The sequence below is a fragment of the Sander lucioperca genome, chromosome 7, assembly GCF_008315115.2.
Source record: "Sander lucioperca isolate FBNREF2018 chromosome 7, SLUC_FBN_1.2, whole genome shotgun sequence".
In the NCBI taxonomy this organism is placed as follows: domain Eukaryota; kingdom Metazoa; phylum Chordata; class Actinopteri; order Perciformes; family Percidae; genus Sander; species Sander lucioperca.
In genome coordinates this window covers 42,753,497-42,777,673 of record NC_050179.1, presented here as the reverse complement: position 1 = coordinate 42,777,673, position 24,177 = coordinate 42,753,497, and the positions used below count along the sequence as shown (strand labels likewise).

The following is a 24,177-nucleotide window of genomic DNA, read 5'->3' as shown; positions in this document are numbered from 1 at the left end:
AAAAAGGGTGGGGGAACTTCAGAGGGTCATGGCAAACAAGAATTATATCAGCCTATATCAGGAGATTTAGTTGGATCCAAGGAACACAAGGATATATGTGTTTTTGAATGTGAGATGTACGGTTTGGGAGTTATAGGGCCAAATGCGTTTTTTTCTGCTATAGCGCCACATAGTGGTGGAAGTGGGTCAATTGTTGCGCCTGAGGTCCCTGCAGGGTTCTGGACCAGTCCTGAAAATGCCCCCCCCACACCATGTATGGTTTAGGCTGTAGCAGGAATTTTATCAACGGAAAAATAAGAATCTCTAGAAAAACAATAGGGTTCCACAGCCCTGCTGTGTGAACCGCAAGCTTCGCTACCGCGGTTCCTACAGCCTCGGGCTTGGACCCCTAATAAAAACTAGGGCTAAATTTCACAGGAAGTACTAAGACGCTTTTTCAAAGCTTTTCTGAAAATTCCCAGAAAACATTCAGTCCTCTAAAGGTAAGACATCTAAAAATAAGACATCATCCAGTGATGTGAGGCCAGTTTATCAGATCATTTCTTAATCTAGGGAATGCTTGTTGGTCCTAAAATAGCAGCCAGCTAGACAGCCAACATCCTCTGTAAAGCTATTAACATCACCCCTACTAGAAATGAAGCAATTAGGCTATTTTTGTGTGGCAGCATGACTCAACGTGGCCTGCTTCCATTACAAACACTCCCACAGGAACATAGACCCATTTGAATTTGAAAAATGCAGTAGACAGAGAGATGCAATCCCAGGAGGATGAACTAATACCTAACAGAAGGTAGGACGTGACACTCAAATTTTCCTCTAAGAGCAGTTTCAACATAAAAGTGCAATATGCCCTGCATCTGTCATTAAATGATGTAACAAAACAACCACAAAACATGAATTTAGGGCACAAAGGCTGTTGCAACCAGGCCAGTTGCCTGCAAGTACTGTACATGGTGCAGTTCTACAAAAACAAGCCAAGTCATCTACAGTATATTGTTGTTAGGTCTTCTTCACCGTTTACTTCCAGTCTTACTTTTTTCTACAGTCAAATATGTGTGACCATAACTAACAAAACTTGTAAACAAGGTTCGCATTGCGTCAAAACTCTGTCAAAATAATGTTGTGATTTTAACCAGACAACTGTAACTAGCTGCGAAAAACAATACAATAATATTTTAGCATTGCTGCTCCTTGCTGGGTGCATATCTCTCCACTCACCTGTGAGGTTTTTCTCAGCAGCACAGTATGCTGCACAGACTCGACCATCACAGCCAACACCTGAAGCAAAGAGAGTCTCTGGCCTTGCCTCGCAGCTGGGCCCAGCAGCTGCTGCTCCACCTCCAGGAGTGTCATGGCTGACACGTCCAACTCCTGTTCATCTTTCTTCTCGTCGTCTGCTGCAGCTGCCCAGCTGGCCAGCTCCTGCAAGAGAAGCAAGTAAATGATGGACTGTCAATTGAGGTTACCTTCTCCTATCATGTGGAAAGAATAAAGCACTGAAACACTGTACAATAAAATACAATTTACACACACACTACAACCTCAAAATTACCACCGAGTTCTACATAAACATCTACGCCACAGTCTTAGCAGAACTAAACACAATGGGGAGTATTTGTTACACTAGACTGAATCACGTTTTACAGGATAATTGCCTGGCATCCGGCGCATGGCTCACCCACACGTCCCTCACCTTCCGCTCTCTGTGTGTTGACGTTCTCAAAATCCCTTCGCTAACTTTAAGCTGGCAAGCTAGGCTACATGCTGAAAATGGCAAGTTCTCAAGAAAATTTGGATCGTGCAACACGGCAGGCCTGCTTGGTTCTTTCGGGGAATGATTGTAAAGATTTACAAAGAATAAGTTTACAGCATTTACTCTCTAACTTGGATGTTTTGGGGCCGATTGGCTGAATTGCTGTGGAAGAAGTACACACGGCGATATACTGCTTTAAGTAAATAACGTTTAACCACCCAGCTACTTTTAAAAGCTCACGTTACTGTATTGTGTGAATAGCTAACTTCATTTTATGTTGTATGTAGAGTCGTCTTTTGCTGGGTGCAAATGTTCTAGCAGAAAAAGTTCCTTCCCGAGACTATTTTGCAGAGCCACCGTCGCTGTGTCCGGAGTATAGCGCTGTCCAAGACGATTGGGATTGGTTTAAAGAAATGCAAACAACCCAGAGTGGTTTTTTTCCCCTCTTATCCTGGAATAAATCTTACCTTACTCCACAGCACTGTGGAGATAGGTCTGGCAATGTGAGACTAGTGTACACCTTACCTGCAGCAGGTCCAGGAAGAAGTCTCCGGGCAGGTCAGAGTCTTTGAGTTCAGCCAGCAGCTGCATCAGACACTCCAGCCTCCACTGCTCTCCTGACAGCTTCTCATACAGAGCATCGTCCTCTTCACTGGGAGACAAAAAGAGAGAAGTGATGGAAGACACTGGAGGAATGTAGAGAGGCAAGTTATACTAACAGTCATCATCGCAGTGGAATGAGATAAAGTGTGTCTCTTTAACTGTTGCCGATTGGCCCAAGACGTGTTAAAAAGGAACTATCCTATTCTGCGTTATGCATCATGTTTTGTCCCGAGTGTCCTTTCTTAACAACACAATATACAGTTAAGACAGTGCTCTTTCACAAAGATCAGAGCATGTCCATTACACATACATAGATTCACAAAAACCACGCGCTTTTCTGAGTGTCAGTTACCTGCAGCTCTCTCTGGAGCTGAGTCTGGCTCCTCCATCACTGCCCGGGGAGAAGTGGAAGTCTGCTGCCACCTCGTTCTCGTCTCCCTGCAGACCTGCAAGCTGCCTCAGTGCTGACAGGGCTGCAAGCGTCTCAGTGTGGCTCAGGTACCACAGCAAAATCTCCTGACAGGGGGCGCTGTTAAGCACATTCATACAGCTCATTTGTTTTCTTACTTTAGAGCAGATTTACTACGATTCATGTATACCTTTACATTTTTGCTGACTATTTTCCAAAGTACACTTCTTTAACTGATTTCCTGCCAGACAGCCTTTTGGCTAGAGGCTTAATATAAGTAATCATTCATGGTGAAAACAGTGTCCGTTTTCGTGCTCATTCATATTGTATACTGTAGTTTTAACCAAATATTACTCAAACAGGAGAAAATAGTGAATTTGTTGGAGACTATTTCCAGCACCTCTCCGGGAACCATCACCTTATCGTGGTGGAGAGGTTTGTGTGTCCCTATGAACCTGAGGGCTGTGTTGTCTGGAGCTTGGTGCTCCTGGTAGGGTCTCCCATGGCAAAGTGGTCTCAGGTGAGGGGCCGGACAAAGAATGGTTAAAAAACCCTATGAGTAAACGAGGAAGAGGTAGAGTTACCCTGCCCGGAGGAAGCCCGGGGCCCCCGTCTGGAGCCAGGCCCAGATGGAGGGCTCGTCAGCAAGCGTCTGGTGGCCGGGTTTGCCATGGAGCCCCCGGCTGAGCGCCGCTACGTTGGAGTTTACCCCGGTGAACGAGAGGGTCGCCTCCCTACGCCAGCAAAAAAAGTTTGGAGTATTCGGCCTTCTTGGAGACCTTGAATGGAGTCCTGCATGGGGCTCCAGTGGGGGACTCCATAGTTCTGGTGGGGGACTTCAAGGCGCACGTGGGCGATGATGGAGACACATGGAGAAGCGTAATTGGGAGGAACGGCTTCCCTGATCTAAACCAGAGTGGTTGTTCGTTGTTGGACTGTGCTAGTCATGGATTGTCTATAACAAACACCATGTTCGAACATAGGGATGCTAATAAGTGTACTTGGTACCAGAGCACCCTAGGTCAATGATCGATTTTATAATCGTTTCATCTGATCTGAGGCCGTATGTTTTGGACAATCGGGTGAAGAGAGGGGCGGAGCTGTCAACCGATCACCATCTGGTGGGGATTGGGTCAGGGGGTGGGGGAAGACTCTGGACAGACCTGGTAAGCCCAAACGAGTAGTGCGGGTAAATTGGGAACGTCTGGAGGAGGCCCCTGTCCGACAGACTTTCAACTCACACCTCCAGTGGAGCTTTTCATGCATCCCCGAGTGGACAATGTTCAAAGTCTCCATTGCTGAAGCTGCGGTGGAGAGCTGTGTCTTAGGGTCTAAGGTGCCTCAAGGGGCGGTAACCCATGAACACCGTGGTGGACACCGGTGGTCAGGGAAGCTGCCCGACTGAAGAAAGAGTCTTTCCCGGATATGTTATCCCAGAGGACTCCAGAGGCAGTTGCAGGGTACCGAAGGGCCCGAAGAGCTACAGCCTCTGCCGTGAAAGAGGCAAAGCAGCGGGTGTGGGAGAAGTTTCGAGAAGACATGGAGATAGACTTTCGGTTGGCACCACGATGCTTCTGGAAGCATCCAAGCTGTGTACAGTAAGGATGAGATGCTGTTGACCTCAACTGAGGAAGTAATAGGGCGGTGGAAGGAGCACTTTGAGGAACTCCTAAATCCAACTAATAATAGGCCCTCTATGGTAGAGGCAGAGCTGGAGGATGATGGGGGATTGTCGTCAATTTCCCTGGTGGAAGTCACTGAGGTAGTCAAACAATTCCACAGTGGCAAGGCCCCGGGATTGATGAGATCTGTCCAGAAATGCTGAAAGCTCTGGTTGTGGAGGGGCTGTCTTGTTTGACATGCCTCTTCAACATTGCGTGGAGGTCTGGGACAGTGCCAAAGGAGTGGCAGACCGGGGTGGCGGTTCCCCTGTTCAAAAAGGGGGACCAGAGGGCGTGTGCTAATTACAGGGGTATCACACTTCCCTCGTAAAGTCTACTCCAAGGTGCTGGAAAGGAGGGTTGAAGAGGAACAATGTGGATTCCATCCTGGTCGTGGAACAACGGACCAGCTCTTTACTCTCGCAAGGATCCTGGAGGGAGCCTGGGAGTATGCCCATCCGGTCTACATGTGTTTTGTGGATCTGGAGAAGGCGTATGACCGGGTCCCCCGGGAGATACTGCGGGAGGATGGGGTGAGGAGGTCCCTTCTCAGGGCCATCCAAGCTCTGTATAACCAAAAGCGAGAGCTGCGTCCGGGTTCTCAGCAGTAAGTCGGACTTGTTTCAGGTGAGGATTGGCCTCCAACAGGGCTGCGCTTTGTCACCAATCCAGTTTGTAATATTTATGTACAGGATATTGAGACGTAGGGTGGGGAGGAGTTAGGGGTGCAAGATATATCGACTAAATATCGTTATCGCGATATCACGTTGTGCGATATTATACTAAAAGTCTCGCGATAATTATGCGATATTTTGTTTTATTTGTGAAGCGTTGCATCCCGCCCGACACCCAAAGAGTATAGAAGTAACAAGAGGCGAATCTCGAACTTTGTGTTGCATTCAGTCCAAGATGGCGGAGCTGCACTCAATAGAATGTTCCATTGTAAGCTGCAGCACAACTTTCTATTGAGTTTCGCCTCTTGTTACGTCTATACTCTTTGATGCACCTCTCGAAAAATACACATCACTTGGTAGCATTGCATTTCCCCCAACTCATTTCCTGGTTCTCCTTCTCCATAAACAACCTGAAATCAAGGAGAGGGTTGACTTTTCCTGCTCCAGATTTCCCACCGTGGTCAGAAAGAACAGGGAAGACACTTTGTTTCTCTCACTATAACTCAAGAGCCGCTACTCACTCTGAAGATAATCGCCGTCACTCTCTCACTTCTCCCTCGCTCTACCACACACCAATACCCACACCCACACCCATACACATACACACACACACACACACACACACACAAGCTGCGTGGAGCCTCCGCAGAACCATAAATCAGTGAAGAAATAGATACAGACAACAAAACAAAGCGAAAGAAAAGAAAGGACCTAAATAGAGAGCGAAGGGAGCCAGTGGAGCAAAAAAAAGAACACAAAAGTAAGAAAATGAGTGTTGCTCAGGGAGATGACAAAATAACAGAGATTGAAGAGGAAACTTTAGTGGCCAAAAGTAATGCCTCCTCGGTAGCTTGGAAATACTTTAAGCCAACAGATGTTGCATTGCATTGTTTTTTATACTGAAGTGTACATACAACCAGTACATGTCCAGGGGCCTGTTTCACAAAAGCAGAATATATAAATCCAGGATAACTGATAAAGCGAGGCTTGACCTAATCTAATCTGTGCATCCTGGCTTGGTGCGTTTCACGAAGGCCAAGCCAGGCTGAGGAGGAGCGACTAGGTTGAGCCAGGCTGAAGTAATTCAGGTAGATGCGCGTCCATGGCTCTCCTCAAAAGACCGTGAGGTCGATCACAGATTTACTGATGCCAAAATGGAGAATATGCATTGTACATACTTTATACAGAGTGAGCAGCAGCTTCTTGTGGAAGTATGATCACGTGAAACACATTATTTGTATAAAAAGAAAAGAAATGCGGCCGCTGTAATAAAACAGCGAGAGAAAGCGTAGCAGACGATATCAGACTGACTGAATGCGTAAGTAGCCTAAATATATACATTAACTGACCACTGCTCTGAATTTAAGCCGTCATAATCATTCCATTCAAGGATTAGGCTACTAATCATTTGCACAAATTAACAGTTGTACTCTTTGCCTTAAAAGTAAGCAGAAGATAATGTTACTCAGGAAATTTACCATGAACATCAATTTTCTACAATGCTAGAATATGATGCGTAAATATCTTTCACTCTGTTCCTCCCTCTTTCTCATGGGCTAAAATATAAATGTCCTAAGTCATATTAACTTCCACTGCTCGCTTTTAATGCAAAGTGTACAACTGTTCGTTTTTGCAAATGACAGTGGCTCACTGAATGGTTTCAGTTAAGAGCAGTAGTTCATTTTTTTTATTTTCTTTAAATTGTACAATCCTCCCAAATTATAGTCCCAGTTTACTGGACAGCACAAATTGTGTGCTAAGAATGCCAAATACAATGCACATGGAAGCGGAACAAACATGATCCCTATTGTTAAAGAATTTAAAAAAAAAATGTATCAACTAAAATAATTCAAGGTGCATTGGTCAACTATAGAAATGTACAGCATTGTATGTATTGCCCTTAGTAACAGACTTCATTTAAAACATTTGAAATTTTATCAGCCTTTTCTAATTATCTCAACAACTGCCATAATATATTCATCAAACAACAATATGAACATAAGCAGTCTTCATACAGCAATATAACAGTAACAATGACTGTCACATGAATAATTATTTAAAAAAATAATGGTCACAACTTTAAATAATAACAGTACTTAAATGAACAGCAATATGCACCGGTTGTATTTTAATCCAGGCTGATAACAATAGGGTAAAACTACTGCTGGGTGATCAGAAAAGGCTCCAGGATTAAATAAATCCTGGCTGTTAGCCTGGTCGGGAGCAGACTTAATCCCTTATCTTGGTTTTGTGAAACAGGCCCCTGTTCTACAGACATGCTCTTTATTCATTTATTTTATACTGCACAACCAGTAAAACATGTCCTGTTCTGTAGACACATGTTGTACCAGTCCAATATGACTGTCAGTTGAAATAAACCTTGTGTTGTAAGAAAACGTGTTTTATTTGTTATGAATCTATTTTGATGCATTTTCCCATAACTTTGGTAAATTTACATATGTTTAAAAATTAAATAAAATTAATATCGATATCGCAGTATTCATTATCGATATCGCAATATCACATCTTTTCTAAATCGTGCACCCCTAGGAGGGGTTGCAGTTCGGTGGGCTGGGGATCTCATCGCTGCTTTTTGCAGATGATGTGGTCCTGATGGCATCATCGGCCTGTGACCTTCAGCACTCACTGGATCGGTTCGCAGCCGAGTGTGAAGCGGCTGGGATGTGGATCAGCACCTCTAAATCTGAGGCCATGGTTCTCAGCTGGAAACCGATGGAGTGCCTACTCCAGGTAGGGAATGAGTCCTCGGAGTAGAGCCGCTGCTCCTTTGCGTCGAAAGGAGCCAGTTGAGGTGGTTCGGGCATCTGGTAAGGATGCCCCCTAGGCGCCTCCCTAGGGAGGTGTTCCAGGCATGTCCAGCTGGGAGGAGGCCTCGGGGAAGACCCAGGACTAGGTGGAGGGATTATATCTCCAACCTGGCCTGGGAACGCCTCGGGATCCCCCAGTCGGAGCTGGATATTGTGGCTCGGGAAAGGAAAGTTTGGGGTACCCTGCTGGAGCTGCTGCCCCCGCAACCCGACCCCGGATAAGAGGACGAAGATGGATGGATGGATGGATGGATGTTTCCAGCACCAGATTAATCCACATCGATGCTTTAGTGAGTATTTGGGGCAGTGTGTGGGATTGAGTCTGAATTAGTCTTGCATTACCAGACCTATCTCCACAGCGCTGCAGTAAGGTCATACTGTATTGAAATAAATTAACACTATTGACTGTCTAACTAAAGTGTATGTGTATATGTGTTTATATGTATAAATACATATTTTTCTGTAATACTTCTTCTGTAACATGTTTATACTATTTATCTGTTTATTTTCACTGAACTAAAAAGATGAAGTCTACTTCCATGACATTTGTGTATGTAAAATGCCTTTGAAAAATTCAATAAAAAAACTTGAATTCCAAAAAAAACACTAATGAGTGTCTGAAAGTTGGAAAACCAATCTAGAAAGTGCCGAAAACAGTCAAAATATACATAGTATTATAGTATATTTATATATAGTATCGTATATTTGTAGTTAATGGGCTAAAACATGGTACAGTCCTTCTTGGATGGCTCCAACACTTAGTTTGTAAAGTTAAGGATGTTTTAGTTATTTTTGAGATACTTGTACATGAAAATTTCAGCTAATAACACAGAAAACCTTACCGTAGATGGGACACATTCTGCTTGGTGAAACAGAAGAGTGTGAAGATAACAGGAAGAACTTGTTCTAGGGCTTTGAGAAGAGAAGCTGACGGACTGTTTCCAACCACCCAGATCTGACAGCAACAAGAGACACAAGAGCAAAGAACCAACCAACACTGTGAGAGGCATAAAGCATTAATTACAACAAAAAAAAATACAGTGTTAGCAGGGAACATCAGTGAGTATGTTTACATGCACACCAATATTCCACTATTATTCAGAATATGACAGTATTCCGAATTCGATACAGGTCATGTAAACAGCATATTCCAGTGGGATATTCCGAATAAGGTCTTTTTCCGAATATAGCATTTCCCGATTAAGACATGTGGGATATTCCAGTATTATTCAGGTTTTAGAGGCATTCTTTGGACATGTATGCAGCGCATTCGGAATATGCGTCTCAATCTGGGTTTTTACTGCCAGTTTACGGCCTCTTGCCCGTTTACGGCTTATGGTCAGCTCTGTGCGTTGCTATGGTTGCTGTACACAAACCAACCAGCCAACAGTTTGCAGGGCTGCAGACCCGATAAGAAGGAGAAACACAGCTACTTTTAAACATTATCAAAGACTTGGATATCAACAGGTTTTTGGATATGGGCACAAATCACAAAATGTAAACGTAGTCAGTGTTACTACGTACGTATACTACGCCAAAACCTAATAAACACTAACATCTGCATCAACATAACCATTATTATTCAGACAAGTTCATTTAGTTTGTTAATGCAAACACCGGTCTTGTTTACAAAAAGTCCTCAAGGCCGTACAACAATTAAATACTATGAATTGTTAAATACTATAAACGCAGTCCATTTACATTCAATCGCTTGTAACAGACTCATGTCATCAGGGAATTATGATCAACTTACTGTATTTTTAAAGAATTCAATGAATATCATTCAGCTACAGTTTTATTATTTAAAAATGACACCATGCAGAGCAGTGAGCATGGATCGGATTCTTTCATATTTTAGGAAATATCACTAAATGTCACTATACAAAAATGTCATTAGATACTCATGAACATTTTCCTCCAGTATACATAAGGTACTGTCAAGGAAACTGAGACATCGTGGGTACATTCTCTTGGTATATGGTCTCTTCGACTACACAAAGTCCATAACACCTTAATTAAGATTACTGTATGACCTATGGTCATTACAATGAATTTGATCTGCATCATTAACTATGTTTACATGCACATATTACTCCTTTTTATGCCCTTATTCCAATAAGACAATATTCCAACTAAGCTGTGTACATGGCTAATGAAAATGAATATTCCACTAATATTCCCGTTTACATGCAAACTAGAGTTGAGTATTGTTTGGGTATTTTCCGATACTATTAAAACGGTACCGGTGCCTAAACCGTGCCTGAACCGATACTTTAAAAAACAAAAGAGCACAAAACGAAAAAGCTTGTTTATTGCTAAGGCCATATTGTCAAATTTAAATTATTTATTTCAAATGTAATAACAATAACTTATTTCACTAGTCAATTGCTGTTAAACGACAAAAAGAAGAACCACTAGAGTTCAATTGAAAGCACCATTAAGTCCCGTCTGTGTCGTTTCTCCGACAATTCCGACAGTGGAAGCCAAAAGAATGCTTCCAAAAACCTGCTTCAAAACCCAAATAATACCAGCATATTGCACGTCTTAATCGGAAAATGCTATATTCGGAAAAAGGCCTTATTGGGAATATCCAAACGGAAAATGCGGTTTACATGACCCGTATCAAATTCGGAATATTGTCATATTCGGATATGAGGGTGCATGTAAACATACTCCATGTAGTGATTAGTGGATGCCTTTGGGTGTCCTCACCTTGTATACATCATTCACACAACGTGTCAGCTCCCACTCCTCCACAGCAGCTTGGAAAAGCCCCTCATCTGGAAAACACACATATGAACCACAGCGTTCAGCCCTGTTGGTATCTGACGGATCATCCGTCTGCTGTTATGGACCTTTTTCACAGCAGACATTTTGACTTGTCATAGTAAGAAAAGCACAGCTGAAATTGATAACCTTAACGATGGCTCAATTCCATCAAGTGTCCCAGTAAGCTGTTTCAGTGAGTCAGCATGCACAACACCAGGGCCTCTCCTAAGTAGAAAGCAGCCAGCATTAATGGTTTTGAATACACCTGTGCTTTTCCTACTATGACATGTCAACATGTCTGCCGTGAAAAATGTCTATTGAGACAAGATGATGATAGCTAGCAGGACAACAACTACTGTCTGTTCTCCTGGTAGAAAATTCATATAAACACAACCTGCACATCTTGTGTCTTGAGCATACATGACCTATATAGTAGGGCTGAACGATGAATCGTTTTCAAATCGAAATCGCGATTTGAAAGAATGTACCTTTTGAAAGGTGAAACATTTTTTTATTCCTCTTTTTATTATTATATTTAATGTTTTTCTTACAAGATAAATGCTGGAATAAAACTGAGGCATATCAGACATGTCAGTTTACAGGAAAGTACTGATATTTTTTATTGGAAGTGGGGTTTTTTAAAAGTTTTTTTTTTTATTATAACTTTAGCTTTAGTGATAAATGTTCTGTTTGACTGTTCAATGGTCCATGCTTATTAAAAGAAAAACACACTTGTTGCTGGCAACTCATATCTTTGTTCTCATCACTGCATAAGAATATAGAGCAGTGTTTCATGTTATAATGCTCCATGACATGTTTTATCTGTTACACAGCGAATATTAAACATAAGATATACTTCTTTTTTTTTTTTTTTTTTTTTTCGCAAATGGAATCACTATCGCAATATCTGGCAGAAAAATCGCAATTTGATTTTTACCCCCCCAAATCGTTCAGCCCTACTGTATAGCATGTAAAAATATGTAATATCTTTTTTGTAGACAGACTCCATTTCTCTTGAAAATGTATTGCATGTAATAACTAAATAATTGCCTATAAACCATGTTTCTGTAAAGCAATTCTGTAAAGGAAAAAAGGAAAATGTCCACAGGACGACTGCAAAGAAGGAGCTTTTCCCAATGTATATTAAAAGAAATTAAAGATCTAACTAAAACAGTAGTTTCCAAAGCTGGAAGATGTTGTGCAACTTTAGTCTCTGGAACTAAAGACCTCAAAACTCCTCTTTGATTTGTACTACAACTAACTGAACATTTTAAAGGGGTGATAGAATGCAAAACCGATTTTACCTTGTCATAGTTGAATAACGACGGTGGGTAAATAAGACATACATAGAAGCTCAAAATCCCATTGATACCCCTATCCTTAGCAAATCTCACATTTTGAAACTGCCGCTGAAAACGGGCGAATCTCAACAAAGCTGGATGCTGACGTCAGGATCTCAACTCCTAGTCTTTGTCACGCCCCAACATTTGCATAGGATACACCACTGACCTGAGGTCAGCTTAGTCTTCTGAATCTAGCTACGTCATGCAGATCTCCAGAGGTCCGCTATTTAATTACTAAATTCACTTCTGAGACTTTTTTTATGCGAGAAATCAACTATGTAGAGGTCAAATATGGGCCGTTTTACGAAAATTGATGGCTAATTGCAAATTTTGTCCGACTGTTTGTCGCAGTTCAGCAGGAGCTCAGCAGGCTATGTGACAGTGGCCGGTGCTGCCTCGCCGCTCGGCGTGTCCTACTTCATAGACTCGCTGTGATCTAGCTGGATCTCTGTCACGAAGGGAAGCCCACGGTGCTCCATACCCGCGCAAAGTCACCGGTTCTGGGTTACTGGACTACAAAATGCCGAGGCCCTGATGGAGCTCCAGGGCCTGCAGCTAGCCTCGATCTTTAGCTACCCATAGGATGAGGGGACAGTAGCAGAGAAGTAGCAGCTAACGAAATCCCTAATGTTCACAAAAATGCATTAAATTGAAATCGGACACCATAGTTAGCTTTATAAGACCTTGGGTCAGATGTTATATAAGTGGCGTGACGAAATGCAAACTAAATATACTCTAGTTATGCCGACAGCTGGCAGACAGCCAGCTCCGCGGAGCTCCACGGAGCTCCAGTTGTCCAGTAGCCGAGAAACGGTGACTTTCACTGGGTGAGGTTGCCGTTTTCTCGTCAGACTGTGTGGAGCTCCTAAAGTCCGACACGTCTTACCAAATTTGCAATTAGCCATCAATTTTCATAAAACGGCCCATATTTGAGCTTTATATAGTTGATTTCTCGCATAAAAACGTATCAGAAGTGAATTTAATAACGAAATAGCCCGACAAACAACGTATAACTTTGCAGTGTCTGAAATATGAGACCTGCTGTCTCGTCTCCAGTGTGTTTCTATGGGGTTCGCTCAAACCAATCAGCGCGCAGCTCATCTAAATATTCATGAGCATACCGTATTTGGAAGAAAAGCTCTTGTTCCAAATAGAGCCATATTCACAGGGTAGTTAAGGGCCTAATAAAACAGCATTCGGGCAATTTTCAGCCCAACCAATGTTACATACCCTATTAGGAGACCTTAAGGAACAATGTGAAATACCCTATATAATCATTCTATCACCACTTTAAACGTATGGATATGATGGCTATGTGACTGACTGGAAGCAGTGGTGCAGCGGTGGAGAGGTGTGAGCAGAGGAGTGAGCAAATACTGCTGGGCAAAGCTGGGCTTCTCCTGCACCGTGAAGAGCACCGCCCTGGTGGCCACACGCTGAAACTGCTGGGCCGTCAGCTTGTCCCTGAAGTGCAGGAGGTCAAGGATCTAGACAACAACAACAAATACACTTCAAATGAACAAATTCTTATGCAAACTCGCATGGAAATTGAGCATGGGCTCTGTTAAAGCTTTTGTGTGTAACTTTTTGATATTAATTAACGTTCATACCATTCAAGCCATTGCCAAATGAGTTGCTACAAAGCTAATTAAGCCTATCGCGGTGCACGGTCACAGAAGGCTTGCATCATGTGGACGCGCCAGCAGTTTTGTTGCCATTACTTTGAATTCCTCATGGGGGCGGCGGAAACTACGCACTATAGCTTTAATGTGAAGGTAGCTTTATTTAAAGCATACTGTACACCGCTATAATACTGCCCACTTGTGGCGTTCTTACAGAAAAAGGAACATGTAGAGACTGAACGTGGCGTATAATGATGGCATGAGACTGCTTCTTAAACAACCAAGGTGGTGTAGTGCTATCCAAATGTTTGTTCGTGTCGGTGTGCCTAGCTGTTCCGCCATTATAAGAAACCTTATTTATATATTTATTATTATTGACCTATGTGTAGGATGTCAGTCTCAGAAAACAGAATCTACAAGCTTTAGCCCACACACTGATACTAGCTCGGTCAGGTTTACATCTAGACTGTGGAGACCTTGGCACTCCTGTTTGTAGATCACAGGTGAAGGTTGCTGACCTTTTAGTAATTGAGATGAATTGTACTATATATGTATTGCTATATTTTTGTAAATATTGTCTATTTTTTACTGTACTATGGACCTTCCATTGTGTCCTGAATAAAGTCATTATTATTATTATTATTGTGATAGATGTCTACAATGGTAAGTTTAGGTGACAAATGTACTGCTTAACTTTGTTTACACTGTCAAATGGGTTTAGCTGACCAATCTGATCGCCTGACTGCTCGTGTTTTTTCTTTATGGACTTCCACCATGTTTAAATGTCACAACGCTATGACTTGGGTAATTCACCTCAGGCAAAGTCTGCAGAAATGCGGACTTACGGAAAGTGTTCAGAGAGGGCTCAAATGCACTTGATAAGTTGACAGTGGGACAGTCCTAAGCCCTCACAGACTTAGCGGGAACGCCCCTCTAAGTCTGTGAGTGTGGAGATTGGGCCTCAGAGTTTTCCATCTCAGGGTTCATCAACACAGAGTTCAGGGTTAGGCTCAATGTTTGTTGAATCTGCTTTCTGAAACAGGGCCCAGGTTAGGTCTGTAGCATAAGTTGCAATGGCGACCTAGCCAGTTTAAAAGAAAACCACCTTCATGGCTTTAGGCTCATTATACCTCACACACATTTGTGTGTGTGTGTGTGTGTGTGTGTGTGTGTGTTGAGCTGACCTGATGACAGACTAGTCTGTAGTAGGTGTCTGCTGAGGCAGACTGTTGCGGGCAGGTCACCAGGATCCTGGCCACACCATCACATTTCCTCCAGTCTGACTCGCCCCCTAGTGGACAGAACCAGCGTTTCAGTTAGGTTTTGGATACTGTACATTCAATGTACACTCTATGAAAACATGAAAAAAAACGTACATACAAAATATTACGCAAAATTATATAATTGAGGCAAGCGCTGAGTACGATTAAATGCACACTAATATTCAGAATATGACAATTTTCCAAATTTGATACGGGTCATGTAAACAGCATATTCATAGTCAGTAGTTGTCCTGTTTGTCCTAGCTAGTTGTCATCACCTTGTCTCAAAAACAGCAGATGGATGATCAGTCAGATACCAACAGGGCTGAACACTATGGTGTACGTTGTGTCAGTGATGTATACAAGGTGAGGACAACCAAAGGAGTATGCATGTAAACAAGTATGTTTACATGCACACTAATAGTCCACTATCATTCCGAATTTGACAATATTCCGAATTTGATATGGGTCATGTAAAACGCATATTCCGTTTGGATATTCCGAATAAGGCCTTTTTCCAAATATAGCATTTTCCGATTAAGATGCTATGTCGATCTGCCGATATTTTTTGGGTTTTAGAAGCGGGTTGTTGGAAGCATTCTTTTGGCTTTCGCTGTCGGAGAAACAACACAGACAGGACCTAATGGTGCTTTCAATTAAACTCTCTACTGGTTGTTGTTTTAGTCGTTTAACAGCAATTGACTGGTGAAATAAGTTATTGTTTACAGCTTACGGTCAGCTCTATGCGTTTTTATGGTTGTTGTACACTAACCAACTAGCCAACGACGCAAGGCTGCGGTAGAAATGCATGCCCATAAGAAGAGACCACATTTCAGGTCACACATTACGACAGACTTGGACATCAACAGGTTTTTGGATATGCGCAAGCATTGCAACCTCGACCTTTTCAAGAAGGTGTTTGATGGAATGAAAAGCTGTGTTCGCACGGTCCAACAGGTCCACCACCGCTGGAAAACCTTTGAAAAAGTCCTGTTTTTCATGGCTGCATGTAAACGGGAATATCAGGGCACTCACACTTGGTTCAGTTAAAATGGTAAAATGCGCTTCGTTTGACTGGTATGATCGCTTCGCGCCGTGCCCGGAACGCTAAACCGTGCCCTGGCCCGCTTAAAACGTAATACATCTCGTATGTGTTAATATGTAATATGTATATAACATACAGAAATTAATAACAATACATTTAATAAGATTGATTGTTTAGTGATTAGTGATAGTTGTTTAGCGATTGAAATAAACTAACTAAAGAGTTTGGCCAAGGGACGGTTCGGTTGGACTCGGGCACTGTACACATCAGTGTGATCACTAAATATGCCCTGGGTCTGGTTCTTACGTTTAAGATGAACAGGAATTGTAGTCGGCGAGTCCTGCAATGTAATGACGTAAGCGTGCTCTGGCCCTGAATGTTTTATTGCAGTGTGAGTGCAGGCCAGCTGGGAAGAGGGGACAATCATGCTCTGGCACGGTTCAAGGCAACTGGGCCAAGTGGTGAGTACACCCTTAGTGGAATATTCATTTTTATTAGCCGTGTAAACAGCTTAGTAGGAATATTGTCCGTTTTGGCGTGAGGGCAAAAAACTGAATAATATGTGGATGTAAACACAGTCATAGTGTGATGGAGACAGATTAATCAGTGAAACTAATTAAGCACTGATGTTTTGCTTTAGTGTTGTTACTGTTCAGGTTTAATGGTTGACATGCATTACAATTGAGTAGATATTAATATCTCTACTAGTTTCAGTCAAACTGTGCTCCTGACTACTTTTTCCGTCTTCCCTCATTACCTGGCTCCCCTCCTTCTCACCTGTTCCTCCCTCCAAGATGGCTCTGACTACAGCCTGGACACCGTTAGGCTGCATCAGGCGCTCAGACAGCAGCTGACCGCACAGACGCCTCAGCCAGGTGGGAGCTGATCCCAGAGCTGCCCTGCTGCTGGAACCGCTGGAGCTTCCCACTGCACCAGACTGGAAGGAGGGACAGCACATATAAAACGAGGCCTCACAGACCTGCAAGCCTTACAAACGCCTAAATTGGGAAATCTAAAAAAAATATTGACACGATTTTCTTTATTATTTTGGTTCACGTAAAGTGGGGAACTCTTTAGTGTTATGTGATAATCAAACACGTAGGCTTACCAAGATCAAACTAGAAAAAACGCCAGTCACACAACATCTAAAACTGGCCTTGGATCAAATATTGCTGCTCACTCACTTCCCAGTAAAGTTACAATTGTTGTCACTTCCACTTATAATAATAAGGTGCACTTAGTGGGAACTGAATGTGAGCAACTGGTTATGGGTAATGTGGGCATGCCAGCTGAATAATAAAAGGTGCCCTGAGTCTTTGAAGACCAGTAGTACTATGGAGCAAAAATCTATATGGAAACTGTTGCACCTTTTTTAAATGTCTTTGCTGACCATTCTTTTAAAGGGTAACTACCGTTTTTTTCAACCTGGACCCTATTTTCCTATGTTTTTGTGTCTAAGTGACAGATGGGAACAACAATCTTTGGCACTGGTCCAGTATTATTATTATTATTTTTATTATTCCAGCCATCCCCGCCATAATCCTACACCAAACATAGACATGCACACCTGTTTGGGGCCACCTTGGAGGATCAGCAGCTCCTTGATAACGATTGGCTGGTAGACTTTTCTTAAAAGGCCTCCGAGGGCCTCCTTGCAAGTTTGACGTTCCTCAGCACTGAGCTCCTGTATCTAAAAGGTTTGGAAAAAGATGAAAAAATAGATGACATGCATCAAAAGCATTTTCATCAAAATCATTTCCAGAATGCGTTACCTTCTCCTCTTCTGTGCCGCTTCTCCCTGCCCGGTTTGGCTGGTAGCCAAGCTGGCACAGTGCTGCCATCACATCCCCCAGATGCCGTGTGTAAACCAATGTGGCGAGGGATGACAGCTCCGCCAACTGCAATAGGACATTCGTGGTGGTAAGAAGGCGGCATCCTACTGCTGGCACTGGCACACTGCGGACAAGTTTTTCCACCATGGATCCAAATGCTGACCTGCGACCCAGCGACACTCCCACTCCAGGGGCCAAGTATGGGCAGAGTCCCAGAGAAACCACAAACTGAAGAGCTGCTACCAGCGTCTTCTGCTGGGTGACACTGAGGACATCAGGAGGTAAAGGTGGAGCCATCTCAGGGGTGCGTTGTTTAGCTGCAGATGGAACGGGGGTCTGCTTGAAACGTTCGAGTTCAACGGACAGGTGTCGTGCCAAGGTGAGGAGCAGTAGGAGACACTCCTGGACAAAGCGCCATGTGGCGTCTTCTGTATCGCTGGAGAACCAGTCTGCCGCCGCCATCTCCTCCTCCCTCAGCCTCCTCACCTCCTCGAAGCTGCTCTCACTCTGAAGCTGCTCCCGGAGGAGGGCTGTGTTGGCCCGAAGCACTGCCAGGAGAGCCTCTTGGGGTGAGGACTGAGCATCTTGCACAGACGCCTCTACAGACAATAACACACAGAACATCGCATTGTGGGTTTTGTATGACTAATTCTGTACAGGATTATGCGGCGTTTTCCCTCGGTTTGTGGAAGACTAAGGCGCGTGGATTTGGCGGGGGGTTTAGGCATCCTTCCTCAAGAAAATGTTACATTTTTCAATAACAAAAAAAACAAATGCAATTCCCCATATATTTTGTGCATCTTTGTGGGATTTTGTCTCTTTGTGGGTTTTTGTGTCTCTTTGTAGTCGTGTTTTGTTTTTGTCATTTTTGTTTTCTTTTGGGTTGTTTTTGGTCTCTGTGGTCATTTGGCATCTCTTGGAAGTCAGTTTGTGTCCCTTTGTGGTAGTTTTGCGTCTCTTTTTCACATAATTTTGGACCGTTATTATTTCCATATCTGTGTCTACAACGTTGGAAAAGCAAGCAAAAAAACAAGGAAATAAAGTCTCAAGACAAAACTTAAAACTAAAGAAGTCCAACAACAATCACTGGATCTGAGAAAAGTATTTTAGTTAAATTCGGTTTAGGTGGTTCCCAAAACGGATCGGGTGCTGCACCTAAACCTTATAATGGCAGGGAAAACCCTGGGATTGTTGATTGTATGTAGCCTGATTTCCAGTGTTACTGACAAGTTGTATCACACTGTTTGTACAGTAAAACTATCCACCAGCAACACGCACCATCGGGGATAGACAAATGGTAGTTGACAATGCTGAAATTCCATAACTTGGGGACTTGGCACCGCTGTCTGAACACAGTGACCGATAAAACTACGTTAACTTATACTAAATACATGTATGCTCCTGACATTACAACCTAAAACGGGCAAAGTTACTACGAAGCACTTACGTTATTTGAAATAACGTTAAACTGCTCACGCTCCTTGTCATTTTTTAAATTACCGTCCATATAGAACCGAAAATGCTATCCATACGAAATCATGCTAACTTATGTCAGTAACGTTAAATGTATACCGTTATCACCAGTTAAATTACCTTCGATATCCTCGGGCTGTCAAACTAAGTTATCTACTTACCACCAAGAGGTTTTGTAAGGATATTTATCGCTGAGATTATAGCTAGAGTCATCTCGCCATCACACAGACAACTAACTTTACAGTCATGTAGAAATCTGGATACGTTTTCAGCACTTGTTTCTGTTTATGCTAGTCACGCTGTGGCTGTGCTAACGCTAGCTACATGCTAAAAACATCTCAAAATGGCGCTGAAATTGTACGTCAACACGTCTCGTCACGTAAAAACCGCATTGGCTGCTGACGTTGAAGTAGGCTTGTTCGAGATGAGCCAGGTCCTGCGCCATAGACAGTAAAGGAAATGGACACAGCGACGCCATAGTATTCGACGGAGACCAGTGAAGTCAATTATAAGCGTAACTGTCAAGGAATATGCTATTGTTTTTGGTGCAATGCCCACTTGGATTATAATGTTGTTAAAGGGTAATACTCCCCCCACAACCACTTACTCATCTTCTAATTAAATTAACTGATAGTACTGTAGGTGGTTTGTGCTTCTCAGTAGAAAAATCACAGTATTAATAGAAAAATGAGCTTTATTCCAGACTGACATTACTATTCCCTATGTTATTCCATACTGGAATGGTATAGTAGAGAATATTCCTTGGAAGAAAATGTGGTCCGTACCTTTCAAATACCTTGTTACTAATAAAGTGATAAATAAAGTGCACTGATGAAAACGTGTCACATCTTTTTTGGAGTTGTCCCAGTAAAATTCTGGTCAGAGTTCCTAAAATACATTCACACAGTATTAATCCCAGATTTTTCATTTTGCTTTATGGATGTTTTCTTTGGTATGTTTGACTTTGAAGCTGACTATGAAGGTAAACACTTCATTATAAATCTTTGATTTCTATATCAGAAATCAGAATCAGAAAGGGATTTTATTGCCAAGTACGTTGCACATACGAGGAATTTGTCATGGTGTTGTTGGAGCATGTCACACATACAAATATAAGAAGGATAAAAAGATAAACAATATAAGTATAAACATATACACACAGTACGTATTAATAACGATAAAATAAATTTAAATAAATAGTAAAATAAGTAAGTAATAAGTAGTAAAATGGACACTACAGCAGAGTAGGTACAGTGGCATGAGGAGCCAGAGGTGGGGTGTGGAGAGAGTCAGGGTGGATTCCGGGCCTTGTTTAGAAGGCTAGTGGTGGAGGGGAAAAAACTGTTTGTGTCGTGAGGTTTTGGTCCTGATGGACCTCAGCCTCCTGCCAGAGGGGAGTGGCTCAAAGAGCTTGTGTCCGGGGTGGGAGGGGTCAGCCACAATCTTTCCAGCACGCTTCAGAGTCCTGGTGGCGTATAGGTCCTGGAGCGGCGGCAGATTGCAGCCAATCACCTTCTCAGCTGACCGAATGACACGCTGCAGCCTGCCTTTGTCCTTGGCAGTGGCAGCAGCGTACCAGATGGTGATGGAGGATGTGAGGATGGACTCAATGATGGCTGTGTAGAAGTGCACCATCATTGTCTTTGGCAGGTTGAATTTCTTCAGCTGCCGCAGGAAGTACATCCTCTGTTGTGCTTTCTTGACGAGGGAGCTGATGTTCAGCTCCCACTTGAGGTCCTGGGAGATGGTAGTTCCCAGGAAGCGGAAAGACTCCACAGTGTCGATTGTGGAGCCACAGAGGGTGATGGGGGCAGGTGAGGCTGGGTTCTTTCTGAAGTCCACAACCATCTCCACTGTCTTTAGAGCGTTGAGCTCTAGGTTGTTTTGCTTGCACCAGGTCACCAGGTGGTCAGCCTCCCACCTGTAGGCGGACTCGTCTCCATCAGAGATGAGTCCGATGAGGGAGGTGTCGTCCGCAAACTTCAGAAGCTTGACGGACTGGTGACTGGAGGTGCAGCTGTTGGTGTACAGGGAGAAGAGCAGAGGAGAAAGAACGCAGCCCTGGGGGGATCCGGTGCTGATGGTCTGTGAGTCGGAGACGTGTTTCCCCAGCTTCATATGCTGCTTCCTGTCAGACAGGAAGTCAGTGATCCACCTGCAGGTGGAGTCAGGCACACCAAGCTGGGAGAGTTTCTCTTGAAGCAGAGCCGGGATGATGGTGTTGAAGGCAGAGCTGAAGTCCACAAACAGGATCCTGGCGTAGGTTCCTGCGGAGTCCAGGTGCCGGAGGATGTAGTGGAGGGCCAGGTTGACTGCATCATCTACAGACCTATTGGCTCTGTAGGCAAACTGCAGGGGGTCGGTGATGGCTTTGAGGTGTGAAAGCACAAGGCGCTCAAAGGACTTCATAACCACAGAGGTCAGGGCGACGGGTCTGAAGTCATTAAGTCCTGTGGTCCTTGGCTTCTTGGGGACTGGGATTATGGTTGAGGTCTTGAAGCAGGCTGGCACGTGACATGTCTCCAGTGAGGTGTTAAAAATGTCTGTGAACACTGGAGACAGCTGGTCAGCGCAGTGCTTCAAGCTGGATGGGGAGACAGCATCCGGTCCAGCAGCTTTCCTGGGATTCTGTCTCCTAAAGAGTCTGTTGACGTCCCTCTCGTGAATGGAGAGGGTCGTCACTGAGGTGGGAGGGGGGGTGGAGGTGGAGGGGACCTTTAAGGAGGGCATTGGTGGGGGGGCCCAGGACCCTGTGGTCCGAGGTGGAGGTGATGCACAGTGGCTGTAGCTGTAGGGAGATGTCGTGGGGGATGGTGTCAGGACTGTCCTTTTGTCTTTCAAATCGACAGTAGAACTCGTTCAGGTCGTTGGCTAGGTGTCGGTCATTGAAGGAGTGGGGGGTTTTAGGCTTGTAGTTGGTGATCTGCCTAAGTCCTTTCCAGACAGTCGCAGAGTCATTAGCTGAGAACTGGCGTTGGAGCTTCTCAGAGTACCGATGTTTAGCCTCCTTCACTGCCTTGCTAAATTTGTACTTTGACTCTTTAAATCTGTCTTTGTCCCCACTCCTGAACGAGTCTTCCTTAGCCTTAGCCCTATATGCTAAATACCACATCCATAGGAGCAAATTCAGTGGTTCTAAACCCTGTTACGTGTGAAACTAAAGTTGAACCCAAGTGTAGACAACAATGCAGAGTCAAATCAAAGTTTAACAGGTTTATTTCAAATGTCCAAGCTCAGGAATGCAACCGGGAAAAAGCAAAGTCCAAATCCAATGGATTCCAGATCCAGGGTACAGAGCGGGAGTGGTACCGTAATGTCCAAGTGTCCATGTCCAATAATCCTGAGATCCAGTGTAGAGAGCAGGAATGGTGGATGGCAGTAGTGAAGTGGCAGCAGGAGTCAGGTTCCAAGAACTGTGGCAAAAAAAGAGAACAAATCAGGGCGAGCAAAAATACAAGAGCGAGCTACAAACATGTAAAGTCAACAACAAGACTAACATGTCATCTTGACTATGATCTGACGAGGAGTAGTAGGTTGACCGGGTATTTGTAACAGAGGTGATTAGTGTAGATGAGCTGCAGCTGGAACCCTGACTCCCGCACACCAGACTTCACTCCTGCAATTAAGGACAGACAGAGGGGAGGGGGAGAGCAGAGACAGAGGGCTACCTAGCAGCAGCAGCAGCAGCAGCAGCAGCAGCAGCAGCAGCAGCAGCAGCAGCAGCAGCAGCAGCAGCAGCAGCAGCAGCAGCAGCAGCAGCAGCAGCAGCAGCAGCAGCAGCAGCAGCAGCAGCAGCAGCAGCAGCAGCAGGCATAACAAAACCATTCTTTTCTGGTTTTATGACTGAGTTTAGAAATTGCGTTAATTCAATTAAGTACTCAAAAAATACTAAGGCCGTAAGAACTCTGGTTCTATATGAGTCGTGTGTGACCTCAAAGGTTTATTAATAAGGTTGTTGTTTTTTTTCTCTCTGCCTACCAGCCTGTCTACCTAGGACTATTTTGACTGTGGCTGTACCCCTGTCTGTTGTGTATCTGATGTAATGTTGTATGTCATTTGTTCTGTGTAGTTTGTGTTGTATTTGACTGTAATGATTTGTATAAATAAAAATAAAAAATAAAGTCAATTAGAAGCACTTAGATTTATCATTACCATTAACAAATTGAGATTGATCAGAGAAATAGGACTTAAACCAGCTTAGTGCGATTCCTTTAATGCCAACTAAGACTACATTTACACGTGGCCGGCTATTTTCATAAACGGACATTTAGAACCTCTACATTTTCAGAAAAGTGTTCGTTTACATGTACCCGTGTATATATGCTGTCAATGTCGTTAAGAGCATGCCACACCTGTAGGTGGCATTGTAACGAGAAGCTCAAGCCCATGTTAGCCAATCACAATCCCGAAAATAGCAACAACAGCAACGAATCACTTCCTCTTTCTCTCTCTCGGCTGCCTAAACCTCCGTTTGTCTCAGTTTACATGCAAACGTGCAAACAAAGTTTTCCAAAATCTCCACTTTGGCCGGAGTTTTTAGAAATAATCGTTTTCTGTGATAAAAACGGGGTTTTCGTGTAAATGAGAGGCCAAACCGCAGGAAAATATCTGCGTCTTCCCTTCGTGTAAACAGGGTATAAATGTTCCAGTCTCTGTAAGAGGATGGTATGGTCAATAGTGTCGAATGCAGCACTAAGATCTAATAAGACAAGTACGGAGACAAGTCCTTTGTCTGAAGCAGTTAGAAGGTCGTTAGTAATTTCATCAGTGCCGTCTCTGTGCTATGATGCATTCTAAATCCTGACTGAAAGTCCTCAAATAAACTATTGCTATGTAGAAAATCACATAACTGATTAGCGACTACCTTCTCAAGGATCTTGTAGAGAACGGGGAGGTTAGATAT

General features: G+C 43.5%; 1 protein-coding gene across 1 annotated transcript in view; it reads right to left on the bottom strand.

Annotated features, from left to right (window-relative positions):
• The window catches only part of tango6 (transport and golgi organization 6 homolog (Drosophila)), a 45,675-nt gene extending 25,995 nt beyond the window's left edge, over positions 1 to 19,680 (bottom strand). The window contains exons 1-11 of the mRNA XM_031297827.2: positions 19,436 to 19,680; positions 17,742 to 18,400; positions 17,537 to 17,659; positions 16,747 to 16,906; positions 14,847 to 14,953; positions 13,365 to 13,527; positions 10,641 to 10,708; positions 8,771 to 8,883; positions 2,709 to 2,885; positions 2,279 to 2,405; positions 1,219 to 1,422 (exon numbers count right to left, since the gene is read on the bottom strand). Of these exons, the coding sequence (XP_031153687.2) occupies positions 1,219 to 1,422; positions 2,279 to 2,405; positions 2,709 to 2,885; positions 8,771 to 8,883; positions 10,641 to 10,708; positions 13,365 to 13,527; positions 14,847 to 14,953; positions 16,747 to 16,906; positions 17,537 to 17,659; positions 17,742 to 18,400; positions 19,436 to 19,487 (1,953 nt within the window). The 5' untranslated portion in view covers positions 19,488 to 19,680. The remainder of the gene's footprint in view (positions 1 to 1,218; positions 1,423 to 2,278; positions 2,406 to 2,708; positions 2,886 to 8,770; positions 8,884 to 10,640; positions 10,709 to 13,364; positions 13,528 to 14,846; positions 14,954 to 16,746; positions 16,907 to 17,536; positions 17,660 to 17,741; positions 18,401 to 19,435) is intronic.
• Positions 19,681 to 24,177: the final 4,497 nt, after the last annotated feature.